Source organism: Chenopodium album, chromosome 14 (genome assembly GCF_948465745.1).
Source record: "Chenopodium album chromosome 14, dcCheAlbu1.1, whole genome shotgun sequence".
Classification (NCBI taxonomy): Eukaryota; Viridiplantae; Streptophyta; class Magnoliopsida; order Caryophyllales; family Amaranthaceae; genus Chenopodium; species Chenopodium album.
In genome coordinates, this window is record NC_137847.1 from 54,475,611 (window position 1) to 54,500,886 (window position 25,276).

The following is a 25,276-nucleotide window of genomic DNA, read 5'->3' on the forward strand; positions in this document are numbered from 1 at the left end:
TTTAAATTTTTTTTTACATATTTAAATCCTAAATCATTATTAGTTGATTTTTTAAAAATAGAAATATTAAAAAATAATAAAAACATGTATACTATTTATCTTCTATTTCTTCATCTAATAAAACTGGATAAATAAAACATGTTAGCAAAAATAAAATTTATATAAAATTAATCTTTATAGTCTTATAAAATAAATCAATAAAATTTTTGTAAAATTGATCTAAAAATTGTAATTGTATAAAATCAAATCTATGCATTGGAATTTTATAATCGTCCCCAGTCGCCGCTTCTTATTTGTAACGATTGAAAAGTAACTAATGGAGTAAACTTTTCTTTCAATTAATTTTGGATAAAACTGTACAAAGTTGGCTTTTATTGAGGCATGAACGTTAATTTGTTCAATTAAGTTAATTTGATGACTTGATTAAGCTACCTATATCACAAAAGAATTGTTTTAATCATAAAATTAATTAATAAAAACTAAAAAGGTTTATAAAAAAATTTAATAAATGTAAACGATTTATATAGATACTTTGTTTTTCCAATCATTTTTGCTCAAATTTAATTCGTTGATTAATTAAATTAGATTTGCATATAAAAACAAAATTCAGTAAACAAAACATAAACATATAATCATTAAGCATTCCAAGTAAACACAATGTAAGCAATAATCACAAATATACATTTAAACATGAATTTTAAAAATAAAACTAAGAATTACGCAGCCACTGATGACCTAAAACTGACACAAAATTCGCTTGATTTGGTTTTGTATTGATATGAAATTTTATTGGTGTTGTAGGATGTGTCAATTTATAGTGGTGGACATCAAAATTTTTAATTTAATTATTATTAAGGAATAATTTTTATTTCTTATCATATAAATCCTAAATCTAAAGATAATTGTTTTCTTAAAAGATAATTTTTAGTTTTTTAAATAAGTTAAATCCTTATAAATCATTATTCGTTATTTTTTACTACGTGACAAAATTCTTAAATCTCATTCGTCACTTTTGTTTAGGTGGCAAGTGAATTTTTTAATTCTAAAATAAAATAGAAATTTAATTTTTAATTGGTCAAAAATATACCTTTGCTTATGTGACGCGTCGAATGCTTTCCTGAAATGCCTACTTTATTTATATATATTAGATTATGAAATTGATTCTCATTATCCGCCCTGTGGGTCTCTAAAGACAATAGTGTATCCTTATAGTAGATTGAAATTGGGTCTACATCCTTAACTTAACATAAAGCCATGTTTTTTTTTTTTTTTTTTTTTTTTTTTTTTTTTTTTTGAGGGAAAACATAAAGCCATGTTTGTTGACGGCAGTTGTGGTATGTAAAATTGGGAAATCAAAGTTGATTATTTTCCCAGAAAAAACCTTTGTTTGAGAAAATGGAAAACTCAAAGGCAAAAGAAAGTGAAAATGAAAAATCAGATTCAATTGCAGTGAATGTGAACAAAAGCAAGAGCAAAAGGGACGAAGGAGAAGGAGGAGAATTGTGGTTGTCAGAAATAGGGAAAGGTAGTATAAAAAGTAAGATAATAGAATTAGGAAATGGAAGTGAAGTTGAATATTACCCGAGATTTGTAGAGTGCGAGGATGCCTGGAAATACTTTGAATACCTCAACAATCAAATTCCATGGAATCGGCCTACCATCCATGTATTCGGGCGTTCATGCCTCCAGGTATTTTATTTTATTAATTATTTTTATTTTCAAGACCTCATGTCTCATGACAGTACTTACTTGTAACTTAAACATGGTTGCAGCCCCGTGACAGCTGCTATGTTGCATGCGAGGGAGTTTCCAAATTGAAATATAGTGGCTATCAACCTCATGCTTACCCTTGGCACCAATTCCCACCCCTTGTTCATCTTCTCCGAGCGGTATTGAAATCTTTTAATTAAAACTGCTACTTAACTCTAATATTGTTTTTTTTTTTTTTTTTTTTTTGAAAGAACTGTAATATAGTTTGATTATTTGTTAAACACATATATATTTTTTCAAGGTTGAAGATGCTGTTCCTGGAAGTCATTTCAATAGCTTGCTTTTGAATAGATACAATTCTGGCAATGACTACGTTTCTTGGCATTCTGATGATGAACCTCTTTATGGTCCCACTCCTCTAATTGCTTCCCTTTCCTTTGGTTGCGAACGTCACTTTTTCTTGAAGAAAAAACCCAATAAATCAGGTACTGCTAGTATTGCTACTTTCCTACTACTCTTTATAAGTCGTACGTACTTAACTGACTTTACAATGCTGTACTAGTGTCAAAGGCGCATTCAAGTGCAAGCAAGCGGTTGAAGACAACTAGCCATGCCGATCAGGATCAGCATTCCTTTTTATTAAAACATGGATCCCTTTTGGTTATGAAAGGTTACACTCAGAGGGATTGGATTCATTCCGTGCCTAAACGTACTAAACTAGATGCTATCAGGATCAACCTTACCTTCAGGCTTGTCCTTTAACCTTCCAACATTCATTTTTTTAACTTGAAGGGATCTTGTGTTATGGGCTGGATGTAACCTCCGCATACATAGTTACTGCCTGATTGCCTATCTTTTCAATTACTACATTGCATAATGTAGCTGCTTTTTTGTTCTAACTTGTCTCACATTATGTACCTGCTGTTGAGTGGGAACCATTTTCTGGTTATTTGCTGGCGTATGTTGCCTTTTATTCCATATGTTTAGGATATGATGCTCTGTAAATGTTTTCCCTTGTGGTGAGTACGGGCTTTCTATCTCTAGGAAGATTATTAATATTAACACAAAATAAAAACATTCTCGAAGCTTGTATACCATGAGTATGCTCCAGGTGAAAATATTACCATGCATAACAACTATGATACAGAGCTAGCTTTATTTTTCTTTTCTTTTTAATTGGATTTTTCTATCTGCATTCAGCAACCTGCAACGAGTGACAGAACACAAAAATACAGCAGAAGTTCTGTAATACCAAGTTAATAGTTTGTTATTTTTTACATTATGTTTCTATGACAATTGTATTAATATGAAACAAGGTCAAAGCGCAAAAACTAAGTTTAGTGCTAGCCCTGCTAGGTAAGAAGTTGGATGAGATTATATCACACAAATTTATTTAGTTTCATCAAACACATCCACAAAACCACATCTCTCATCGAAAAATAGTAATATAATGTCCAGCATTGTAGGCTTTGTTGAGCAATGTTCGTGTTAACCTCTTTAATTGTGTGGCTCTTATTTGTCCTCTCTTCTCTTCTACTTTTTTTTTCTCTCATTTTCATTCTATTGCAGATTAATCTCCTTTCTTGCATTTCAGCTTTAATTGTCATTTGCCTTCTAACTTGAATTCATAATAATAATTCTGGGCATTCAGCAACGTTGTTACGAGGATTTTTCATAGAATTTTACCATAGTATTATCTCCCTTTCTAAATTGATGACTTGAATGAAGCTAATTTCCTTCCAATACATAACTCCTATTTTTCTCTTCAGGTATGCTCATCTCTACCAACGATGTAATCAGAGTATTATTTATATCAACGTGCACATATTGTTTTCAGATTTCTTTTTGGTTGCTACTTGCTAATACAACCTTGATTTAATTCTTATACAATAAAGGAATTTTTACTTTCAACCAAATATATATATATATATATATATAGCTAGTGTGTAATTTCATACGTGTATATTATTATTTACCTGATAATATTTTTTAACTGTAAGGATCTCCTATACAAATATGACATAAAGCTTTTTTTATGATCCAAGTATCATAAGAAAACAGAGTGATTCATTAAAAAAATTCACATGAATACTGAGATTTAATTGATAGAAGAAAAACATACAATCTGGAGTAGCGTGCAAAATTCTGATGCTGCCAACCATGTCAGGTTGCAATTTTTTGTTGTTGCGAACAAAGTAAGGGTGCATTATTAATTGATCTACCACTTGAATAAGTACTTCAATTACCTAACATGATGAACATAGCAAGAACACGACAGAACTCCATAGGAAGCTCCCCGAAGGCAGTCGAAGTAGGAGAGATTGATACCAAAGCTCCTTTTCAATCTGTCAAAGATGCTGTCAGTCTCTTTGTTGAAGCATCATCGTTCTCTCCTAAAGCCAAACCTCTTGTTACCAAGAATAGTTTCAAACCTCAAGCACAGGTTTTTTTTTTTTAAATTATATTGTCATACTAGAAAGTTGATGTCAATTTGTTTACTAATAATTCTATTTCATATGTGAAACCAAGCAGGTAGTATTAGATAAGGAGGCACAGTTACATATTGCCTTGAACGAGCTGAATAGACTGAAAGAGCAACTGAGAGGAGCCAAATCCAAGAAAATTAAAACCATACCTGAACTCGACAAGGCTCGTAGGACTTTTGATGAACTCAATCAAAAACTAAAATCCATCAATGAATCCAAGAAGTCTGTACTTGAAAATTCAGAAGCTCTAAATGTTAGGGCTAGGGAGCTTGAAGAAGCAATATCATCTAGTGTTAATGCTCAAGACATGGTAGATAGTGTACAACAAGATCTGGATGCCACCAGAGAGGAGTACAATGCTACCATCTTGGAGCTTGATGCATCAAAACAACTACTCAACAACGTTCGTAGGGAATATGACACGACTTTAGAAGCCAAAGCTGCTGCTTTACGCGACAAACAAAAAGCAGATGCAGCAGCAGAAGCTCACCAGCACAGAGTCAGTGACCTCACCAAGCAGATTTCTAGCATGCAGGAAGCAATAGCCAAGATCAAATCTTCTTCTAAAGACACTGAAGAGGAGCACCAGAAGCTTTCAACAAATAAACTTGAGGAGCTATGTTCTGATAAACTTTCCAAGGAAGAATTGGAGCATAAATTGCTCACTCTGAAGAATGAACACCAATCTCTACTGTCAGATGAAAATCTGCAATTGAAACTTGTGGAAACTAAAGCTGAAATTTTATACATTGAGGAAAAGTTATCAAAAGCCCGAGCTGCATATTTAGAATCTCATAAAGGAACAACTTTTGAGCTTGAGAATGCTAAGAAATCACTAGAGAAGATAGCAGAGGAGAAGTCATCTGTTCAACATTCAGTTGAATCCCTTGAGCAAGAGCTAGAAAATGTTGGAAAAGAATTGGCAGAGCAGAAGCATAAGCAGAAGGAAATAGATGCTTTAGTCAACAAGCTTCAAGCCGAAGAAGACGATAACAAGAATGTACTTGAAGCTGGTGTTGTAAATAAAACAAGTGCAGCGGATGTCTCTGATGATACGGCCATATTGATTGAGCAACTGACACTGGAAACTGAGAGAGCTAGGCAAGGAACTCAAGAGATGAAGAAGGAAATAGAGGAGCGGAAGCAAGAATCCAAAACTTTCACAGAGTCAATAGCAGAGATGGAAAATAAGCTAGCAAGTTTATCCAAAGAAGTAGAAGAAGTCAAAGCCGCAGAAAGAGCTGCACAAGATGAGATTAAAGCTCTTTCTGAAAAAGCTGAGGCTGCTCAGGAATCTACTTCTGAAAGCAGTGGAAAGATTAAGTTATCGAATGAAGATTACAACTCTTTGATGGAGAAAGTTGATGAATCTGAAAAGTTAGCTGATATAAAAGTAACTGCAAACTTGGCTCTGGTAGAAGATCTAGTGGCAAGCCAAAAGGAAGCAGCTAAAAAATATGAAGCTGTTTCAAAGGAGATAGAAGAACTAAAGATGAAGGAAGAGGAGGCTCTAAAGACTGCTGAAATGGCAGAGGCTGCAAAGAGTGCTTTGGAAGTGGAGCTGCATCGGAGGCATCAACCAGAGCAAATCAATCAAACAACTGAAGCTGAATTGGAACTTCAGAGTGATACAGAGGAACCTAATTCTGAAAATTGCCTTTAGTATCAATATCCTGTTCATAAGCTCATGTTACAGACAAAAATATAATAGAATTTGCATGTTTTCTCATTGTTGTATTAAAATGTTCTTGTACAGCAATAAAAAAAATTGTTGTAGCTTATGGCTGGGGAAAAATCTCTATATTGCAATTCAGATTAAGTTTTCATTGGTGTAACTATTTCTTAAACTGAGCCAATGATGTTGGTTTTTGTAGCTTCAATGTTGCAACCTGATCCCACCATTGGGGAGCTGATGTATGATTCCCTTGAGAGCTGTCATCATTAAGTGGTCATGAACCATAATTGTTATTTCCATTTGAACCATCTGTTGAGTCAGGGTCCAGTTCTGTGTAACTCGGACTCTTAACAGTTTTGGGTGATCTCAGTTTCTTCTGCAGAAACCTCAGGCAGGTGTATGGAAAATTTGCTGTTTATTTACATCACAATTCTGGAGTAAAGACTGCTAGATGATGTAGCTATAAAGTATAGAGACGTTAATGAAATTTGTAATCCAAGGTTACAGCTCTTTCAGGATCTTGTGAGGATTTCATCCCTTTTTTAACAATAACACAAAACAGTACTATAGTCCAAGTACAAGATATTCATGAATCATGATTTTAGTAAAATTAGGCAGCAAGATAATTTAAACATAACCACAAAGGTGCTATAATTGTAAGCTAACTTTGAAGGATAAGATGCGGGTAACTGATTACATCCAGTACTGTGTATCATCACTTTAAAATAAAAGGTATGAACATCAATTCACATGTATTTATTTTCCCTACAATCATAATATAAATTGTGAAGCAATGACGAATTAATAGACCAAATGGATAGCTTGTTAAAATCACATGAAAAAGAGATAAATATTGCTTAAGACAACAGTTCAAATTTTATGCTGTTATAGATCATCGTATATAATACTTCAGCAAAGAACGCAGGAAGTATGAGCTTGTTATTTCACATGAAACAAAGTGTTGAAGGTCTAACTCAACCAAAAACTTGAATTATACTCTATCACACGGTCACACCTCCCTATATGAGAGAATTTTGGGCTTGAACTGACTCTAATACCATGTTGAAGGACCAACTCAACCAAAAGCTTAAGGTAATGGCTGAAGCCCAAAATTAGTTTATATACTCAATCACAAAGTATGTTGTATGACTTTTTTTTTTTTTTTTTTTTTAATTGTATGTATATCCTACTATTTCTAAGTTAAGTTTAGTGAGGAAGGCTGGAAGGCAGGCAAGGAAAGGTAAGGGACAAACAATAAACCCTTGTAATAAAATAATATTGCACATTATACAGAGTAGTAACACAATATATTAAATTAGGAGTACATGTAGCTGTCATGACGAGTTCTTTGGAAATAGTTCTCCGTGATTCTCTCACGTATTCGCATATTCCTTTTTTGAACATTGACATGCAGATTTCTGGCCTTGAGACTTTTTCTTCAGGGATTTTTCTCACTGAAAAAAAAAAAAAAAAAAAAAAAAACTATCCAGGACACTTGACTACAGATTATGCAACTACAGGTACCTTATGCTGGACTGTTTCAAGTAATAATGCAACTGGTAACATAAATAAAACACCACCTATAAGCGCTACTGCAGTAGGAAGTACTATGTAGACCGTAGTAAACAAGTACCATGGCGCATTCAGGTTTGAATAATTTGGTTGTTACCGAGTGAATGGGAAAGAACAATATATATTGTCTCGCCTTAGTCTAGTCCGCAATAGGCACAACTAGACAAGCAGCTGATAATGAAAGTAAAGGTAGAATTAAGAATAAAAATAAATATCATACTAGCTAGGCCCACGTTAATAGATTTTGTTGAGACCTTTATGTTGCTAATAAAACGAAGGGATTGAGAATATTCAATACATAATTATCTTAACATTCAACAACTTTTAAAGAGTTGATTGTACTCTCTTGATCAAATATTTCAGGCCACAGAGCAACAAAGTCAGCACCATCTAACTTCCTTGATCAGACATTCAGACTATATCAAAACTTTGATACTCATATAATATAATCACAGGAAATTTTAATGTCAACTCCCTGCCCTTCCCTACATTAGAGAGGCATATCATATCATAGGATAAGATTTTGTTATCAGCAACTAATCCCTTCTTAGCCTTCTTCTATACCTGCTCCTCATAAGTCTTGTTTACTTGGATAGATAGATAATACAGTATATTATCATTACATCTTGTTGGTAGAAACTAGAGTCAGGCCAGAATATAAAAACAAATTAAAGATATCAATCTCATCAAACAAATACAAACTAGTGTCAGCACCTTCAACCTCAAGCTCGTCTATGGAAATCACATCCCCTAGCAGGCCTGATGACAGCGATGCCAATGCCACTGCAACAGCCACCACCAGCCCTGTATCAGTTGACCATCATCATTACACTCCTATTGATTCCATACACAAGAGCAATTATGAGCGTGCTGCGGATGGTTATTTTGGTGGTGTGAGCGAGATCATTGAGATTATGGAGGAAGATGAAGAGAATCTTATTGCATCATCACATAAAAAAAATAAGACTAGCTTTATTGGGAGATCAGGAGGGCAGCAGTTGACTACTATCAGTGAAGGTGGCATAATAACTAATACCACAAGTTTGTTCTCTATTGATATCCACAATAATAGTGGAAGATCATCTGATGATATGGTGTATGTTGCGGTGGGCAAGAGTGAATCGAGCAATGGTGCGCTTCTATGGACCCTCAAGCATTCTGTTCATCCTGGGACTACTCTTGTTTATCTCATTCACGTCTTCTCTGACCTCAAATTCATTCCAAGCCCTTGTAAGCACCTCATCTCATTAACTACAATACTATTCTTTTACACTTGTTTCCTAATAATTCTTCATCTAACTGCCTTGCCATATCGTCCAATTTTTATTTTTCCTAATAAATACTTGGTATATATACTAATATTAATGGATAATTTAGCTCCCTTGGTTATAATAATTTGCTTTAAGGGAATCTGGAATCTGTAAGACTGTAATTAACTAATTGGTCGCATAAATTATATTTATCTTTTAGGAATTAGGAGTTAGTACATGATAATAAATGCATTTTGCTGATAATTAAAGAATGATTGCAGTTGGAGGAGGGGTGGTACCAAAGACTCAAGTGAGTCCAGACCTTGTGGAGAGTTACATGGTGGAGGATACCAGAAAGAGGCGGGAATTACTTAACAAGTACGTTGATATCTGCACTTCACATCGGGTAATCAATGAATGTTAATCCCATAAACTCGGATTTGGTTAAGTGCTCTTAAGCCAGCTTATGTATTAGGCTAATTAGTACTCCCTCCGTCCCCAAAAGTTCGACCCTTTTAGCCTAGTCCTAAAATGATCGACCCATATGCATTAAAATACTCATCAATTTACAACAACATTTATGCAAAATTAGTTTCCCCATATAAAATTTTGTTTTTTCATGTATTTTTTATACTTTCTCTCTCTACTTTTTTACAAACCCCGTGTAAATTTATCTTTCCAATATACTTTTAATTCTTTTTATTTAACTTTCTTAATACCCGCAAAATCAACCCAAAAAGGGTCATTCTTTCGGAGACGGAGGGAGTAGTATGTAATGCTTGTGTCTAGCAAGAAATGCTTAATTATTAATGTAAGCAATGGTGAACATTTACAGGTACAGGTAGAGACTATACTGATCGAGAGTGATTTCATTGCAAATGCTATCGTGGAGTTGATTTCTGTTCTCAACATTCGCCAGTTGGTTGTAGGAATGTCCAAGTCCAACTTGAGGTATTACAGACACCAACTACATATAATTAAGCTAGTAGTAATCCACTGTACAGGTCCTGAAAACAAGATTAAAACTAGTTAAGCTTACAAGATTTGGCCATAAATAATCGAAGCCTACTACATATGAGATTATGAGGTGCTTACATTAAAAATATAGGGAGCATTATATATGTCAAGGAAAACAGATTTAGTATATACTCTTAATTCCTATAATGTATGTACTAAATCCGTTTTCCTTGACAAATATATAATGCTCCCTATATTTTTGTTAAAGAAATAAATGTCAAGGGCGTATAATTTTTTCACAAAATTGTAAAGATCGAATGGTGCATGGTGTGATGTAACAGGAAACTGAAAGCAGGAAAAGGAAGTGCGACAGTAGCAGATCAAATAAGGCAAAATGCAGATGAGGGGTGCGAGCTCACAATTGTATGTCAGGGCAAAAAACTGACTATGTCTGAGCATTATCGAACTTTTGAAGACCATCTGCATTCAAATTCTACTTCTTCACCAACAGCTGCCTCTAGTGAAGACCGTAATCAATTTGAAGAGCAGCAACAGCAGCCTCCTCCACCCCACGGTTCCTTCTCTTGTTGCTTTAAAGGTTAATGCTTTATATCGTCTTAAGTATGATTTTTACGTAAGAGGAAAAATACAAGAAGCGGGGATAGCTCAGTTGGGAGAGCGTCAGACTGAAGATCTGAAGGTCGCGTGTTCGATCCACGCTCACCGCATTTTGTCATTATTTTTCACAAATATGATCTTCCTGTTCCCCACTTGGCCGCCGTTCCTCCTTGAGAGCTGTGACTTGTAAAGAATATATGCAAACCTCACACTTGAGTAGTTCACTTCACTTTTAAGTTGCTGTATCTGTACTCTGCTGAGGAGTACTATTGTATATCTGGTCCAACATACAATAATTCCATTTAGGAGACATTTAGTCCGACAAATATGCAATAATAATACTCCATATCAAATAATATGTACTATTTAAATGTCTTTAATTAATAATCTGAATCCTACTTTGATCTACTGACTTTAGACCCTAATTATGACTCCCAGCCCTTTAACAATACAGAATTATGTTACTTTAGTCCTTAATCATGCACATGTAGTCACCCTTGCCTTGGTGCAGTACAGCCAGCAGAAATTTTGATTCTTTAGCATGTGCAATTATGTTGTTTGTAAAAGATAATTCTAGCTTTTTAAATACACTGCCATTTTTATTCATTCTTCTTAATAAAGATCATTTTATATGAATTAATCTTTTAAAAAAAGAAGACACCTTTCAAAGAGTGTGACCTAGAGTTTACATAATTAAAACTGGGCATAGAGAAGAATTTCATCCAACAAATTTTAGATAATGACTACATGTATCTGACTTCAATGAAATGTGAAGAGCAACAGGGTTAATACTTTTGAAAATTAAAAAGCTCTGAAACAAATGGAGCACATCTTAAGATACATATACATTTTACCTCTCTTTCGAGTATTTGGAGAGTTCACACCGCACCCAATACATTAGTTTTAACATAAACACATTACAGGCAACAAACAGTTATGGCCCTTGCAGGCTAGATCAGCATATTGCAACCATATCTGCTTCTCCCTCCTCAGTACAGGGCACTCCAACTCCACTGCGTTTCTCCCAATTTGTGCTCACTAGATAATAATAAAGATCAAATCTTTTTGGCAACAGTTCTCCTAATCCAGCAGAGTGCGAAACATATAGGGAAAAAAAAGGAAAAAAAAAGAAGAAAATTGGAACAAACATTGAAACCTCAGAAGAAATCAAATTCAAGGTAATTGTCAGAACCCTTTTGATCAGGTGCCCTCATAGCAAGATCAGCTTTTTCATGAGAGGGAGGAGGAGCTGCTGCCTTTTCAATAACAACAGGCTTCGGTATCTCAGGGGGTGTAGCACACCGAATTAGTGCCCAGTTCACACCTTCAAAAAATGGGTGTTGCTTAATCTCTGTAGCCCCTCTTTTGTATGCCAACCTATGCTGTGGTTCTTTCACAAGCAACCCCTTTATGAGATCCCTGCCTGCAAAACTTACAGCTGGGGATTCAGGAAATCTTAGAGGTTGCCCCACAACATTGAACAGAGTAGCACGGTTCCCTGAACCCTTGAAAGGAGTTCTACCAAATAAGAGCTCATAAAGAAAGATCCCGAACGTCCACCAGTCGACTGCACTTCCATGACCTTCCCCTTTGATGATTTCGGGTGCCAAATACTCATGGGTACCAACAAAAGACATTGATCTGGCACTGGTTGGCTCTGCCATAAGCTCAGGGAGTGGATTCACTTGGTTTCCAATTTCATTCTTTGCCTTCTTATCTTTCTTGGACCTACTTGTAAAAAAACGTGGCGAGAAGCATGTTGTCGGCGCAACACATGAAGGCTGAATGCAGGAAGGCTCAATACAAGCTGGCTGAACACAGTAACCTTGATCTTTTCGCAATGGCTCCATCTCATTCAATGATGACTTCACTAGTGTTGGACTCACAGCACAACGAAGGGAAAGATCAAAGTCTGAGAGCATAATGTGTCCATCATCTCTCACAAGGACGTTCTCAGGCTTAAGATCACGATAGACAATCCCAAGCATGTGAAGATACTCCAGCGACAGGAGGACTTCTGCCACATAAAATCTGCAAGTGTTGATTGCAAAACAAAAGTCAGTGTGGTTGCATCACACAATGGAAAAAAAAAAAAAAAAAAGTCTATGCCCATGTGACAAAATGGTGGCGGTTAATCTTTCCTAGTCAAAAGTTGAAGCACATAATACAATGCTGGTATTGCTTGGATCTTATAGTGACAGGAGTTCCTACAAGAGTACAAGCCACAGGTGAACAAACTCAGTGCCTGAGATATCTAAAGTAGTTGTGCAAGGCTTAGCACCAGTAAACAAACCATACAAGGAACCCTCATTAACAAAATTATGAATTATATTTTTTGAACTTTCAGAGATGTGATTGGTCAACTACCCGCAAAATGTGGTTAAACACAGAACTGTACCATGGAGTCTCAGTCCTCTACCATTGCAGCACAGGAAAAATTGGGCAGCTCACTAAGTTAGCTTGCCAATATCAGATTGTGGAATGAGTAAATTTAAGATCTTGGAATGTGATTCAATTCAGACATATTGAGTGAACATACCGAACAATAGCATATCAGTAGAAAAAATAACTTGTCCTAGCAAAGATATACCACAAAGAAAATCCAAAAGATCAATGGTAAAGATAAATGGACAGAACAATAAACAAGAAAAGTGACACCACGTATAAAGTTTAATTAGTACTTGAGCTGTAGGTAATCTTACTTTACTGCTTGTTCAGTAAAATATTTTCCTGGCTGCCTCTGCCTAAGAGTATGCAAATCTCCACCCGGGCAGAATTCCATCACCAAGCATGAAAATTTATCGGTCTCAAAGTGGGTATACAGAGTAGGAAGGAAAGGGTGGTCCAGAGATTGAAGAATCTCTCTCTCTGTCTGAGCTCGTAGTAACTTCTTGCGACTAGCCAAAGATGCTTTGTCCATTACCTTCATGGCAAAGTAACACTTAGTTCCACTCAGCTCAGCAAGGTAAACACTACCAATATCCCCGCATCCCAACCTTTTGAGCAGTCTAAAGTGGCTCAACCCCAACATTCCATCTCTCGCACGGACTATTTGAATAGCTTCCCATCTGACATCATTCCCCTTGTGAGGCTTGCTAATGCTGCTACTAAAGCTGCTGCAACTGCTCTCATCACTAACATCGGTGCTAGTGCTTCCTCTACACAAACTACTCTTGCCACTTTCAACAAAATCAAGCCGGCCACTTGTTTTGGCACTTCCACTTGTCTTAGCAAGGCTGCTTGTTCCATCACTAAATTTAGCAGACACTGAACTGTCTTTGATACTTCCATATTCTGATGTTTTCTTCTCATGATCAGTGGATAAATCCTCCAAAATCCTAGCTTCATTCTCAACAGGATCTATGCCAGCCGAAGAGGGCTCAACACCGGACAACAAATTGAGGGATGCATTTTGGTTGGTGGATTTAGATTTATCAGGATGCTTGGAGGCAATCTGTAGCGAGTTCGCAAAGTGGTCAGTGAATTCGGGTTTAGATTTGGTGGAGGTGGAAACCTGGGAAGGAAAAGCCGAACGCCCTAGTCGATGTTGGCGATCAGACGAAGCTTTAGCAGGATTATTGGAAGCCATAGGAAGTTAGGAAAGAAGAAAGGGTTGGAACATCAAAGTGATGGTATACAAATGCAATTGAATCTGGGTATAACACCCATTCTTCTGAAAATGACAGTAGTAGCTCCCATAATTATGATGTTCTGTAGTCCACCTCCTATCCAAATTAAGAAAGCACAAAACCCACAATCAAACAACATAATTAATCTTATTCTATAAAAGTTATATGAGGTTGTGTTGCATGGACTGATTCATAATGCAATTTTTAATTTTATTTTAGTAATAGAATGAAATCACCAATAATCACATTCATAGACAGATAGATATACATACATACATCTTCAATTCATCCACAATTTAGAAGAAAAAAAAAACAGTCAAATTCAATTTTAAGTTCAATGCCCATCAACAGAAATTAGGAGACAAATAGGTAAATTACAAATCAAATCAGAAAAGTAGAAAAAGGAAAGGAATAAAGGAAAACCCAAAAGAAGAGGTGAGATTGAACAACGAGAAAGGGATCCAGTGAAGGAACTTCAACTTGAAGAAGAAACCAAATTAAGAACAAAATGCAGATTAACAAATATAAAATTACTGGGTATGAGATTAACAAATTTAATCAAACAAAAGAACAGATCTTTGATTCATGAAAAAGAAGAGATCCCAGAAAAGAAAAGAAATGAAATTACCTGATAAAAAGTAGTATGAATCTTCAGGGTTTATGCTTCAGGTGGGGATGTGCAGAGAGTATCTGAGAATGAACGAGTGAGAAGAGAGGAGAGAGGAGAGAGAAAGAGTAAGAAAGTAAAGAGGTAGTCAAACCGATATTATACTACGGAGTGCTACTGTACTGTACAACAGGTTACTGAAACAATGCTACTCGTAGTAAATTGGAAGAAAGCAACTCCAGATTACTAGATTACTCATATCCATTTTCCATTCACTCAATCAAAGCCCTAATTTTGTACCCTTTTTTTTTTTTTTTTTTTTTTTTTTTTTTTTTCTTCTTCTTCTTAAGGGTACAATACCCTTGTAATTAGAAATGTTAATTCGGGTAATTGAGTCAGGTTTGGTTAGGTCGGGGTTTGATTGGGTCTATTTTAAATTTGAGTGATTATAAATTTGGTTCAATTGATCGAGTCAACTTTTGACTCATCTACTTGTAATTGTAGAATGATTGAAATTGTTAGGTAGCGGTCGTTTAGGTTTGTTTAGAGCTTGCTATAGGCCAACATTGTACTGCTATACTAGCTCACGTGTCATGCTAGAGGATCATGCCTGTAACAGAATACACAAAAGTTATACTTGGTAATTGGTAACTTGGTATCATGTTAGACTTGTGCATATCTTTCACAAAATCCATGTATCTTGTTATGCCAATGGACCCCCTTAACATTTTTTTTTGAAACGAAGTATAAATAAATGCAAGTCAAGCAGTAAACTCGTCTTTTACCAACTTGTGCCAAAATTTGAACATATTGTTTAGTCTTGTACCCATAGCACATTGGCATGCCTCTATATCGAGCTCGTGTGTCTGTGTATTAGTATTTTTTTAATCAATCATAAAGGTTATGTAATGAACTAATTATTCTTATGCAAGCTTTAAGCGCAGCAGTTGACGACCATGAATAATTAATGATAGTGACACACTAATACTCCCTATAGGCTATAGCAGAGTGCTGCTTGGGGTTTAGAAAATCAAGTAATCAGCACTGTTCAAGTGTTATTTATGTGTTCGCCCACAATTCATGTCTATAACTTCACAATTACAGTTCAAGACAATTAACCAGGGTAGACAGAAGTGTCACTCGGAGCACGACAACACATGGTATAAATAAGTAAGAAGCATTCCTTTTCCTACCGGCTTATACACCTTATAGTTCAGCGGGCAAAGTGCAATGGACACAATAGAAATACATGTTGCACATAATTACGAGTGCTTGTGCTACTAACAGTAGAAATACATATTCAGTGTGCGCAAAGGCACTACATTGAGATCAAATTAAGATAGATCAACTTGCTCACATCGATCTTATGTAACATTCTCGTTACAACAGACAATGATAGGTCAATTTTCTTGAATGAATGCCAAGGGAGGCAAGAGTGGGAAGGAAGACCCCTCAGGCTATGTTTGCTTTTGAGGCTACACATAATTGATATTGTATGGTTACATATCACAGTAACAAATTTAATAATATTGTACATTCATATATTGTATAATAAAAGTCGGTAAAGAAAATGATTCTATGAAATCAGCACCTCTCACATGTCAATTCATTTTACCTTCGTTTATCATATTCATTGGGTTATTGGGACGTGGGAGTGTGAAAAACGGTTTGTATACCTGCCAGCAAAGCGGGGCCCTATTGATATTTGATAAGAAGACCTTAATATCAAGAAACTAAGCGTTGTTTAGTTTCCATATTGTATTTGTGGTATATCAATCCATAAATAGCAAACATATCCTCAATCAGATACACTTGACAAATATCACTTGTAGATAGGAAGTCGACACTACTAATAGGCAACTATCAAAGTCCAGAGAGAAACCTCCAACCACCATATTCTTTACTTGTGTGGCATTCCTTTGCTCTGTCCCCAATCCCCATACCCCCTCTATAATTATATCCTATCCTTCTCTATCTTTCATCTTCCGCATCCAATCCATTTTCCTACATCAAATTTTACAGATGGGACTTAAGATATAGACATACAAAGGGAGAACAACAACACCTTAACACGTAGTCACAGAAAAAAATAAATAAAATAAAAATTAACTTAACTTTTAGATGTATGCCGAAATGCTTAGGGTGTCCATTATACAACTTAAAGCGCTAAGCTCACGGAAGATTCACACTACTTACTTGTTCATTTGCTCAATGGAGTCCTCCATTGCCTTATGTGTCCGTTCATCTACACAGATTAATTAGTTACCTGAGTCCTTACAAATTTGTACAGGTTATTTCCATCCACCACTGCATTGATTTGTTGCTAATTGGAATAGTCACCAGATTGTATTAACCATGATCTATCCAAATCGACCTGACCAATGGATTACCAAGGTCCGACCCAATAAGAGCCAACATTAACCCGACTTCCATGGTGGGTGGGCCACATGCCAATTTTGGCCCAAGACGCTATGAAACCAGCCATGAACTCAACCCAACCCAATCTGTGAATAGTCATAAACCTACTTCCCAAACACACATTCTTTCAAACATACAAGGGAAAGGTCCAAACCTGATTTTCAAATGGTGAACCACTCAACCCTTACCAAGCTAATTTGGCCCCAACCAACTTGTGAATAGCCTATATCCCCAACCTACCCTAGTCAAGCTAAACCAACCTGACTGAACCAGAAAGGGTCTAGTTATTGGAACTTAATGAATCCAATCAGTCAAAACTTATTTAAAATGAAGTTTTAAAAGTTGAAGCAATTACACCCCTTGAAAGCTCTTATATCTTGCTTGGGGTGCTAATCCAAAAGCAAAACTCATTCTAGCTTGTATGTGCCTAAAGAAGAAATAATCATAGTAATAGAATGAAAAGAGGATTTAGTTGGCTTTAAAGAAGAAATAAAGGTCGAAAGATATCAGCACATTGAAGTAGACAATTAGGACCCAGATCAATCCAAATGCTAATTGAGCAATCAAGAGGTAGTCAATACTCCATCACAGTGTCACCAATTTATTTTCCAAATATCGAGGAAAAGTAGAAGGGGTAAAGCAAATGGCCTGGTTAAATACAACAGAGAAATACTCCATACTTTCAGGCTAAATAATATTGTGGCTTACCGCAAAATTTTGGTAAACCTAGTTTGATAGAGTTCCAATAGCAAGACTAACAACTGGGACATGGATTGACATGATAACATGGAAGAAAAGTGGCTTCATGGGTTGGGAGGAGCAGGTCCACTGGTCGCTGAAATGTAATATAATTACGATCCCAATAGTTGTAGCAAGTCGGACACCTTGTCTGTGTAGTAATCTGGCACGATGTTGTTTGCTGAGTCCTGAAGAGCAGGCAGTGACGTCACACCTGCAGTAAAAGTGCCATAAGAAATGACCACAAATGTAAAATTCGTTTGTTCTACAATTTTTATATGATACAATATTTGCAATCAAAACAAGTAGTTGTTATACCGGAGAGAACAAGGAGTGTTTTGCAGCCAGCACTCTGTCCAAATAGAATATCAGTATCCAATCTATCACCCACCATACACATTCTGGAGGTGTCTACTTTGAATCTGGATACAAAACGCAGCATTCAAATAATCTAATATTCATATTGCAATGCTACCAACAGTACTACTAAGCCACACTAGGCTGATCAGGATTCAGGACAACATGAAAGGGGCTGGAGGTCATGTCTTCATTATGCAGAACTATAGCATACAGAACTATAGCATTATGCAAAACTATAGCATTTAATAACAAAAAGTACTTACTTCTTTAGCAAGAAGTCCATCATGAATGTTGATGGCTTTCCGACCACAACAGGCTCTTTCTGAGTTGTGCCACACACAGCAGCAACCATACATCCAGCACCTGCAACCCAAAATTAAGGAAGAATAAAAGACTGGATGTCATATTATATAATTAGTCTGTATAAAATTATTTCTTGTGGGAATTTAAAGAGACATAGAAAGGAAAGAAGAAAACCGGGCCATTCTTGTAAATCAGTCATATGTCCCACAGCATCACGATTGGTAGCAATAAATAGGCATCCGGGATTCTCACGAATGCAAAGAGTTGCATACCTGTCAATTAATAGAAGAAACAAAGGAGATCAGGGAATACATCTCACGCAGAGTAGCGCAAATAAAAGGTTAGAAAAAAGCAAGCAGTGAACTTGGCAAACTTTGAAATAATTGCACTTTTCACCATCACATTGAGCCCCCCCATTTATACCTGTTACCGAGTATGAGGAGATGCTTTAAATGTCAAATAAGCCTTCAGATAAAAAACAGTAAATATCGCCCATTGCAGGAGTAGACTAATTAAAATTAACAGCAAGCAGGTTGTGAGACAAATAGCAAGATCTGCTTGAGTCAGCATCCAACAATAGGTATCTACTGCAGGTGCTGTAATTTGCAATTAGATCAAACTAGGGTGTCTAACAGAACAGCTCGTGTAGAAGTAATATAACCAGATGGTATATTATTGTGTAAAAAAACATGAGTTGATGGTCCTATACAGACTGTAAATCAAGGGAGTAAGTGAAGAAGTGATCATCAAAGTAGATTAGTAAGTGATCATAAAAGCAAGCAACTAATTCATCAAACAGAAAGGCATTGTGTAAATGCATAATAAAGAGCAAAAAGAAGGCATAGAAAAATTACTGGAGCTTGTAAAAGTTAATATACTGATCCAATCCAACCACAACAGCTCCAACCTGAAAAGCAAATCAATGCAAAACACAAAAACTAAATAAAAAGAGAATTGAAGGTGTTTGAAATAGCAATAAAAAAAAGTGGCAAAATGAAGTTACATTACAGTCTTGTCATGGTGAAAAAACGGATTTTGTTTGAGTTCAATTTTCTTATTGGCATCATCCTGTGGCAAGATCAATGTACAATCCATAAGAATAATCCATAAAGTATACGTATGCGAATTGCAAGGCGAATAGAAAAATAGAATTCATACAGGGCCACCAAGGGATGTAAAGCCAGCAAGGTGTAGCTCCTCTACAATGCCTTCTCCACCAATAACATAAACCTGATGATTATGATATAATTACTTCATAGATATACAATAATAGAAACTAACACAACCGCATAACAATAGTGTAATAGGGTGTGACCTTTTTATCCGGAGAAAATTGTATGGATTTCAAGTACATAGCAGCTACGAATGAGGAGCTGAATATCTCATCCTGCCCAAATAATAATCACAATACTCGTATTAATTTGAAGGGTTGTAGTTCAAAATCCGAATAAGTAAAAAAGTTATTAAATAAAAATAAAAAAAGAGGAAGAAGTACCTGAGAAACAGAAATGCCCAAAGAAAGGAATTTGGAGGCATATTGAGCTCTTGATTTGGTGGAATTGTTGGTCACAAAAACCAGCGCCTTCCCCTGCCATTAATGAAATCTTAGATTCTTAATTGTGTGTCAAATTATTCAAGAATCGAATAAGAAATTTTATTTAAAAAAAAAAAAAAAATTGAATACCTGAGACCTGAGAAATTGAAGCGTCTCAGAAACGCCATCAATGAGCTTGTCACCCTTCCATATTACACCTGCCAAACACAAACACGAAAATTAAAACTGTTAAAAAAAATAAAAAAAAATAAAAAGTGTGAGTAATGAAAGGCATACCATCGCAGTCAAATAGGAATGCGTCCACTGAGTTTAATAGACTTGCGCCATTTTCCCCATTCAGAACCTCGGTGCTGCTGCTCCTCATTTCTTGCTCTTTCTTTTCAGATTTTTTTTATTTTTCATCCACCTTTGTATCCTTTATTTATTCTCAAATAAATTTTGTGATTATAATTTCTCAATTATGCGCTCATATTATATTTTTTAATTATTTATTTATTTTTTATTTTTTTTTTTTTTGCAGCCCCGGTTTCTCAATTTTTAGGGGAATGATTTCCCTAAACAAAAACTTTTGTGTGCCTCCAATTGACAATAAAATATTATAAATCGGCGGGTCAACTTATGAAATCTCAAAGGGTTCTAACTCCACTCTATACATATGGAATCTCATACCCACCTCTCCTCCTAATATTCACAATCATACTATTAATAAACTAAATTCATTCCAACATTAAAACCAAACAAGTTTAGTATAATATGGGTTTTAGAATCCATAACACTCTAGTAAGAGATTTCATACCAATTCATTCCAATATAATGAACCAAACACCCCCTTAATGTTTGTTTGGGGTTGTATATTTTAATTTCGTAAAAAAAAATGGTAAATTCAACAAGTGGTATATTTGATTATTTGGGATTTTTGGGGTGGTTTTTAGAGAGAAAAAAAAACATCCCCTTACATTTTTTTTTTTTTTTTTTTTTGGGCAAAAGTTTCACTTTGGTTCAAACAACAAACTCTAGTATTCTTTAGTACTGACAAAAGTTGCAATTAGAGTGCTGAAGTTTCAGAAGTTGCAATTAAGGTACTCAAATCTTGGTTGTACATAAAAATTCTAGTGGTGACCTACACCAACAGGTTATCTCATTTTTTTTTCTTAAAAAAAATAAAATAAAAATAAATGCTACGTTAATGCCTCAAAAAAGAAAAAGCCATCATTTCCTATTAACAAATGGCACAATTAATTAATAGTAATTTAACATTCAAAACCATCACCAGCCCCAACCACCTCCCCACACCACCATCGGCCCAGGCTGGCCACCAACACTGCCGCGCCCAAACCGTAGTTCCTTCGTGCCTGTCGCCGTCCCTCCCCTACCCTCTTTCAATCACCTCTTAACCACCACAACCCTTACCGAAATCAAGGCATATAGAAAGGGGAAGGGGGCCGAATCAAGGCGTGGGAAGGGAAAAAAATACACCATTGCAACCGCTGTTAAATTTCCTTCATCCTCCCCTTCCTACCCTCCACCACCACCACCATACCCAAAATTTCTTACCGGAAGAGGACTATTATACACGTGATAACATGGAGAAGCGGACCTTCCGAAAACCTGAAACAGAAATGGGTACCTCAATGTTATTGACACAAATAAGGATGAATTGATGACTCCATATAATTGATAAGGATGAGTAGAGAAACTTCAGCAAGCATAATCATGAGAAACTCTAGAAGAAAAAGAAGATCTGAATTCGAACTCTAGGGTAGTTAGGGTTCGAGATCTGAATTCGAAATCCCCTTCCTACTCCCCCCACCCCCACCATGTAATACCCCATATTTTTAAACCCGTCTTATGAACTATTAATTATGTTTTGACTTGACTACATCATAGTTTATTAATAATCCATATTATTATGTTTTAAAATGACTCAAAAGAATTTTATTTAGTTTTATTTTACGAGAATCATTTGGTTAAAATTATGTTTTATAAAAGATTTTGATATGTAAGCCTGGAATTTAGTAGCCGAAAATAAGATTTTTCTACTTTGAATATTTCTTTGCTCCAAGTCAATGGACATAAGTCCATTTCTTACTCCTAAAGCATGACCAAAGTCACAAACATCCTTTACAAGCTTGAATATTTGACCTCCAAGTTGTTGACATTATACATGATGTCAATAACATGACCTCATAAACTTCCTCTACAAGCTTGAATACTTGACCCCCAAGTTCTCAAACTCTATAAATAGAACCAAAGTTCAGCCATTTTAATCCAAAAGTCTCTTGCTCTTAAAGCTCCATCCTTCTTTTCTTCTTTCTTCCCATTTTCGTAATACTTTATCCCGTATATGTTCTAGGCCATTTTTCAACCACTTCTGATCATTTTTAGCCTTTTGTTGTTTGACACAAAGTTGTTCCTATAAAAAAATCCTTGAGGTTAGGCTCAAGAATCACCCAATTTGGAGTTATATACTATGAGATATGACTTCTGCAAGATCTGACTTCTTCTTTTCAACGTGAACCTTCCCGTGAGCTTTGCTATTTTATATTGTTTTGCGGTTAGTCTTTCAAAACTAATATCTATTTTCAATTTATGATTTTTAAGGTTTCATATTTGATGCTTATTTAAAATACTCCATATAATGTTTATTTAGGAGATAGTTCGTGGTTGTAAATCTAGGTAGAATAGTTGTAAAGATCAAAATACGTACTCGTGGCTAGATCTTTAAATATGTGACTTTATACAAAGGTGTTTTGTGTTTTGAATGATGAATTATGTTTGAATGTTGAACAAGGATTTATGAATGTTTATGAAATAAATATTGTGGAATGTTTTATTGTTTGATATTTGGAAATAATTTCAATGTTCTAAAAAGTTGTTTATACACATACTTGAATTCAAAATTCATTTTAAAAAACAAATGTTGTTGAAATCCCATACATGGGAATTGGAAAGTTGATCTATCGAAGATATATATTGGATTTTTAGGACTCCCACTATGCGGAGATAAAATTGAAGACTATGGGCTATGTATGACCTAGTCTTTCCCCTTGATAGCACTATGTAAGGAGTTACTAGCTTGGGGGGTGTGCACACTTAGGTGGAAAAATGGTTTACGAAAACATTAATCTTCCATTTCTATTGTTGGTTTTGAAATGTTGATAATTTTTGGATGTTTCTAAACGTTTCTAAATGTGAAATTTCTATTTATGGAAGGTTTGAATAATTATTATTTATAAATGCTAAATCTTACGAAAGCATGTTTAATTAAATAACTTGATTTTACGTAAATAGCATTAGTATGTACTTAGCGTTTTCGCTAATACATATTTCTCTTTTGTTTTGGCTTGGCCCTACTTATCATTATGATAAGTAGATAGGTGATGATGACTCGAGGTGATCTAAATGTGGCATTGGGGATGAAGGGCGATAATCATGTAATCTAGGTTTCATGGTTGACGTTTTGCATGAAGAGTTCTCATATGGTTCAATTTTGAAAGCTATTATTACTATTATTATCAATATATAAAAGTTAAGTATGTATTTTTCTCCGCTGCAAGTCTCTATTTTGAAAAGCCTTACGTAACCACGTGGTGGTAACGCTCCTAAATTACCCTCTTAATCAGGTTTTGTAATCATTATTATTAGAGAGTAATTTGGGTGTGTTACACACCACCACCTTACCACGAATTTCTCGCTGGAAGAGGACTATTATACACATGATAACATGGAGAAGCGGACCTTCCAAGAATCCGAAGAATCCGAAAAAGAAATGGTGTAACTCAATATTATTGACACAGATAAGGATGAATTGATAACTCCGTATAACTGATGAGGATGAGTAGATAAACTTCAGCAAGCATAATCATGAGAAACGCTAGGAGAAAAAGAAGATCTAAATTCGAAATCTATGGTAATTAAGGTTATGCATATCAAGGGGAGGGATATGGCGGTTAGAGCAGGAAGGCGTGACGCTCCGGTGCTGAGGGACCAGTAGGCGATCGGTCTAATGAGAGTGAGCTGTCGTGATGTGTGGTTAAGGCCTGTTCTGATTTACTGAACTGAACCGAACTGAACTGATTGGAGCTGAATTGGATTGAATTGAATAGAGCTGAAATGAATTTTTTATGAGAGAAGGAAATCAAGAACTAAACTGAATTGACTGGAGCTGAAGTGAATTGAACTCAAAATTAAGTTTAAGCAAATAGACCCTTAGGCTAATTGTTTAGGGTAAAAATAACCTAAACGCGTGAACAAATCAGAGAGGGACACGTGTTAAGCCTAGACAGGTCCATATAGGCCACTCACCAACTGACACGTGTCAGCCTCAGATATCAGCTGGAATTGCGGCCTTCAAGGCCAATTCCCAAGAAAGTCACAAAACGGCGCAAACCTACAAAATCTAGGTCAGAGTGACCTAAGATAGGGCACATTTTTCAATGACCCTATAAATAGGGAGATATCCCCCATTTTGGGGACACGTTCAATCATTTATTACACTACCCTACATTCTCTCACATCAGAGAAAACACCTGAGGAATCCGAGAAGATCTCATTTTACTTTCCGCGCCTTTTCACATTCTCCAACACGTTCTTACTTGATCGTCGGAGGCGGAGCTCCAACCACCCGCAGTCTCTGTTATTTTGCGGGTACAGGCGTCACCAGATCAGTCTTCGAGTTATAACTTTCCCGAGGGACAAAAACATATAAAACATTTGGCGCCATCTATGGGGAGAGTACCTCAAAGATGGTTCAAGAGTCTGTACCGCCGCCAGACCCCAGCCGTCCTACGGTTGACGAGGAGGACTTTATAGACCATGAAGACGACCACGATGTGGACGTCAAAACATATGTGGCCACTGACAGGTCACTCATTGCTAAACACATCCGTTCTAGAGACAAGTTGGAATGAGTAAACAATGAAGCTGGTCCCAGCAAGTGCTGGACCACCACCTGGTAATACCAAGGCGGCAGGAGTCAGGTTCAGTAGCCCGAGACGAACTCATGAAATTCATGACAAGTTTCAAGGGTGAGATCAAGGACCTGATCGAAAAGAGGACGGCTGGCTCTAGCAAGGGTCAGTCGGCCAAAAAATCTTCTCAAGCTGCGAAGAGGAAATCAGTCAGAGACAGGCAGCCTACTCCACATCCAAAGGAGAAGACTAGCCCTGCCATTGATTGGACTAAGATCCTTCTTCCCCAGACGGCCAAAAGGAAAGTCATCCGAGCTGTTTAGCCGGATGGCAGCAAGAAAACCTTCACCAATGCTCGACATGTGATCGAGAAAAATCAGAATCAAGAACTGTCTGAGTCGGCTTCTACGTCGACCTTTCCAGATAGTTTCAAGAATACATCTGTAAGGAATACACAGTCCTTGCATGACAGCCATACAGGTGGCAAG

General features: G+C 36.1%; 4 protein-coding genes and 1 non-coding gene across 7 annotated transcripts; 3 read left to right on the forward strand and 2 right to left on the reverse strand.

The window, feature by feature from the left end:
- The first annotated feature begins 1,317 nt into the window (after positions 1–1,317).
- LOC145577601 (DNA oxidative demethylase ALKBH2-like) lies at positions 1,318–2,878 on the forward strand. Its single transcript, XM_081635090.1, has 4 exons — positions 1,318–1,689; positions 1,773–1,889; positions 2,012–2,195; positions 2,273–2,878. Exons 1-4 carry the CDS (start codon positions 1,396–1,398, stop codon positions 2,470–2,472), a joined length of 795 nt encoding a protein of 264 aa, XP_081491216.1. The 5' UTR covers positions 1,318–1,395; the 3' UTR covers positions 2,473–2,878.
- Positions 2,879–3,091: 213 nt separating this feature from the next.
- Positions 3,092–5,996, forward strand: LOC145577603 (WEB family protein At1g12150-like). Its single transcript, XM_081635095.1, has 2 exons — positions 3,092–4,153; positions 4,243–5,996. The coding sequence occupies exons 1-2, from the start codon at positions 3,962–3,964 to the stop codon at positions 5,857–5,859; spliced, it is 1,809 nt and encodes a 602-aa protein (XP_081491221.1). The 5' UTR covers positions 3,092–3,961; the 3' UTR covers positions 5,860–5,996.
- A 4,309-nt stretch (positions 5,997–10,305) lies between these two features.
- On the forward strand, positions 10,306–10,378 carry TRNAF-GAA (transfer RNA phenylalanine (anticodon GAA)). Its single transcript has one exon. It is a non-coding gene; the product is annotated as a tRNA-Phe (tRNA).
- Positions 10,379–10,426: 48 nt separating this feature from the next.
- Positions 10,427–14,708, reverse strand: LOC145577604 (serine/threonine-protein kinase D6PKL2-like). Of its 2 annotated transcripts, XR_014098827.1 has the most exons (4): positions 14,526–14,708; positions 12,971–13,993; positions 11,123–12,299; positions 10,427–10,545 (listed from the first exon to the last, which is right to left on the reverse strand). XR_014098827.1 is itself a non-coding variant. In XM_081635096.1 (3 exons), exons 2-3 carry the CDS (start codon positions 13,855–13,857, stop codon positions 11,426–11,428), a joined length of 1,761 nt encoding a protein of 586 aa, XP_081491222.1. In that variant the 5' UTR covers positions 13,858–13,993; positions 14,526–14,708; the 3' UTR covers positions 11,039–11,425. The 2 variants fall into 2 exon arrangements, 1 of the variants encoding a protein (XP_081491222.1); XM_081635096.1 differs by lacking the exon at positions 10,427–10,545 and having other exon boundaries at positions 11,039–12,299.
- A 1,532-nt stretch (positions 14,709–16,240) lies between these two features.
- Positions 16,241–20,570, reverse strand: LOC145579644 (phosphoglycolate phosphatase 2-like). Of its 2 annotated transcripts, XR_014099174.1 has the most exons (12): positions 20,155–20,570; positions 20,008–20,075; positions 19,819–19,911; positions 19,639–19,710; positions 19,482–19,553; positions 19,332–19,391; positions 19,178–19,230; positions 18,498–18,595; positions 18,284–18,383; positions 17,979–18,082; positions 17,631–17,874; positions 16,241–16,508 (listed from the first exon to the last, which is right to left on the reverse strand). XR_014099174.1 is itself a non-coding variant. In XM_081636877.1 (11 exons), exons 1-11 carry the CDS (start codon positions 20,240–20,242, stop codon positions 17,774–17,776), a joined length of 909 nt encoding a protein of 302 aa, XP_081493003.1. In that variant the 5' UTR covers positions 20,243–20,570; the 3' UTR covers positions 17,478–17,773. The 2 variants fall into 2 exon arrangements, 1 of the variants encoding a protein (XP_081493003.1); XM_081636877.1 differs by lacking the exon at positions 16,241–16,508 and having other exon boundaries at positions 17,478–17,874.
- Between the last annotated feature and the right edge of the window lie 4,706 nt (positions 20,571–25,276).

Excerpts from the sequence above, each read along its gene's own strand:
- LOC145577601 (XM_081635090.1), top strand. The coding sequence starts at position 1,396 with ATGGAAAACTCAAAGGCAAAAGAAAGTGAAAATGAAAAATCAGATTCA. Across the intron at positions 1,890-2,011 it reads TTGTTCATCTTCTCCGAGCG|GTTGAAGATGCTGTTCCTGG; the intron begins GTATTGAAATCT and ends TATTTTTTCAAG. Across the intron at positions 2,196-2,272 it reads GAAAAAACCCAATAAATCAG|TGTCAAAGGCGCATTCAAGT; the intron begins GTACTGCTAGTA and ends ATGCTGTACTAG.
- LOC145577603 (XM_081635095.1), top strand. The coding sequence starts at position 3,962 with ATGATGAACATAGCAAGAACACGACAGAACTCCATAGGAAGCTCCCCG. Across the intron at positions 4,154-4,242 it reads GTTTCAAACCTCAAGCACAG|GTAGTATTAGATAAGGAGGC; the intron begins GTTTTTTTTTTT and ends GAAACCAAGCAG.
- LOC145579644 (XM_081636877.1), bottom strand. The coding sequence starts at position 20,242 with ATGAGGAGCAGCAGCACCGAGGTTCTGAATGGGGAAAATGGCGCAAGT. Across the intron at positions 19,711-19,818 it reads TGGGCATTTCTGTTTCTCAG|GATGAGATATTCAGCTCCTC; the intron begins GTACTTCTTCCT and ends TTATTTGGGCAG. Across the intron at positions 19,231-19,331 it reads TTTTTCACCATGACAAGACT|GTTGGAGCTGTTGTGGTTGG; the intron begins GTAATGTAACTT and ends TTTGCTTTTCAG.
- LOC145577604 (XM_081635096.1), bottom strand. The coding sequence starts at position 13,857 with ATGGCTTCCAATAATCCTGCTAAAGCTTCGTCTGATCGCCAACATCGA. Across the intron at positions 12,300-12,970 it reads TTTACTGAACAAGCAGTAAA|ATTTTATGTGGCAGAAGTCC; the intron begins GTAAGATTACCT and ends CAACACTTGCAG.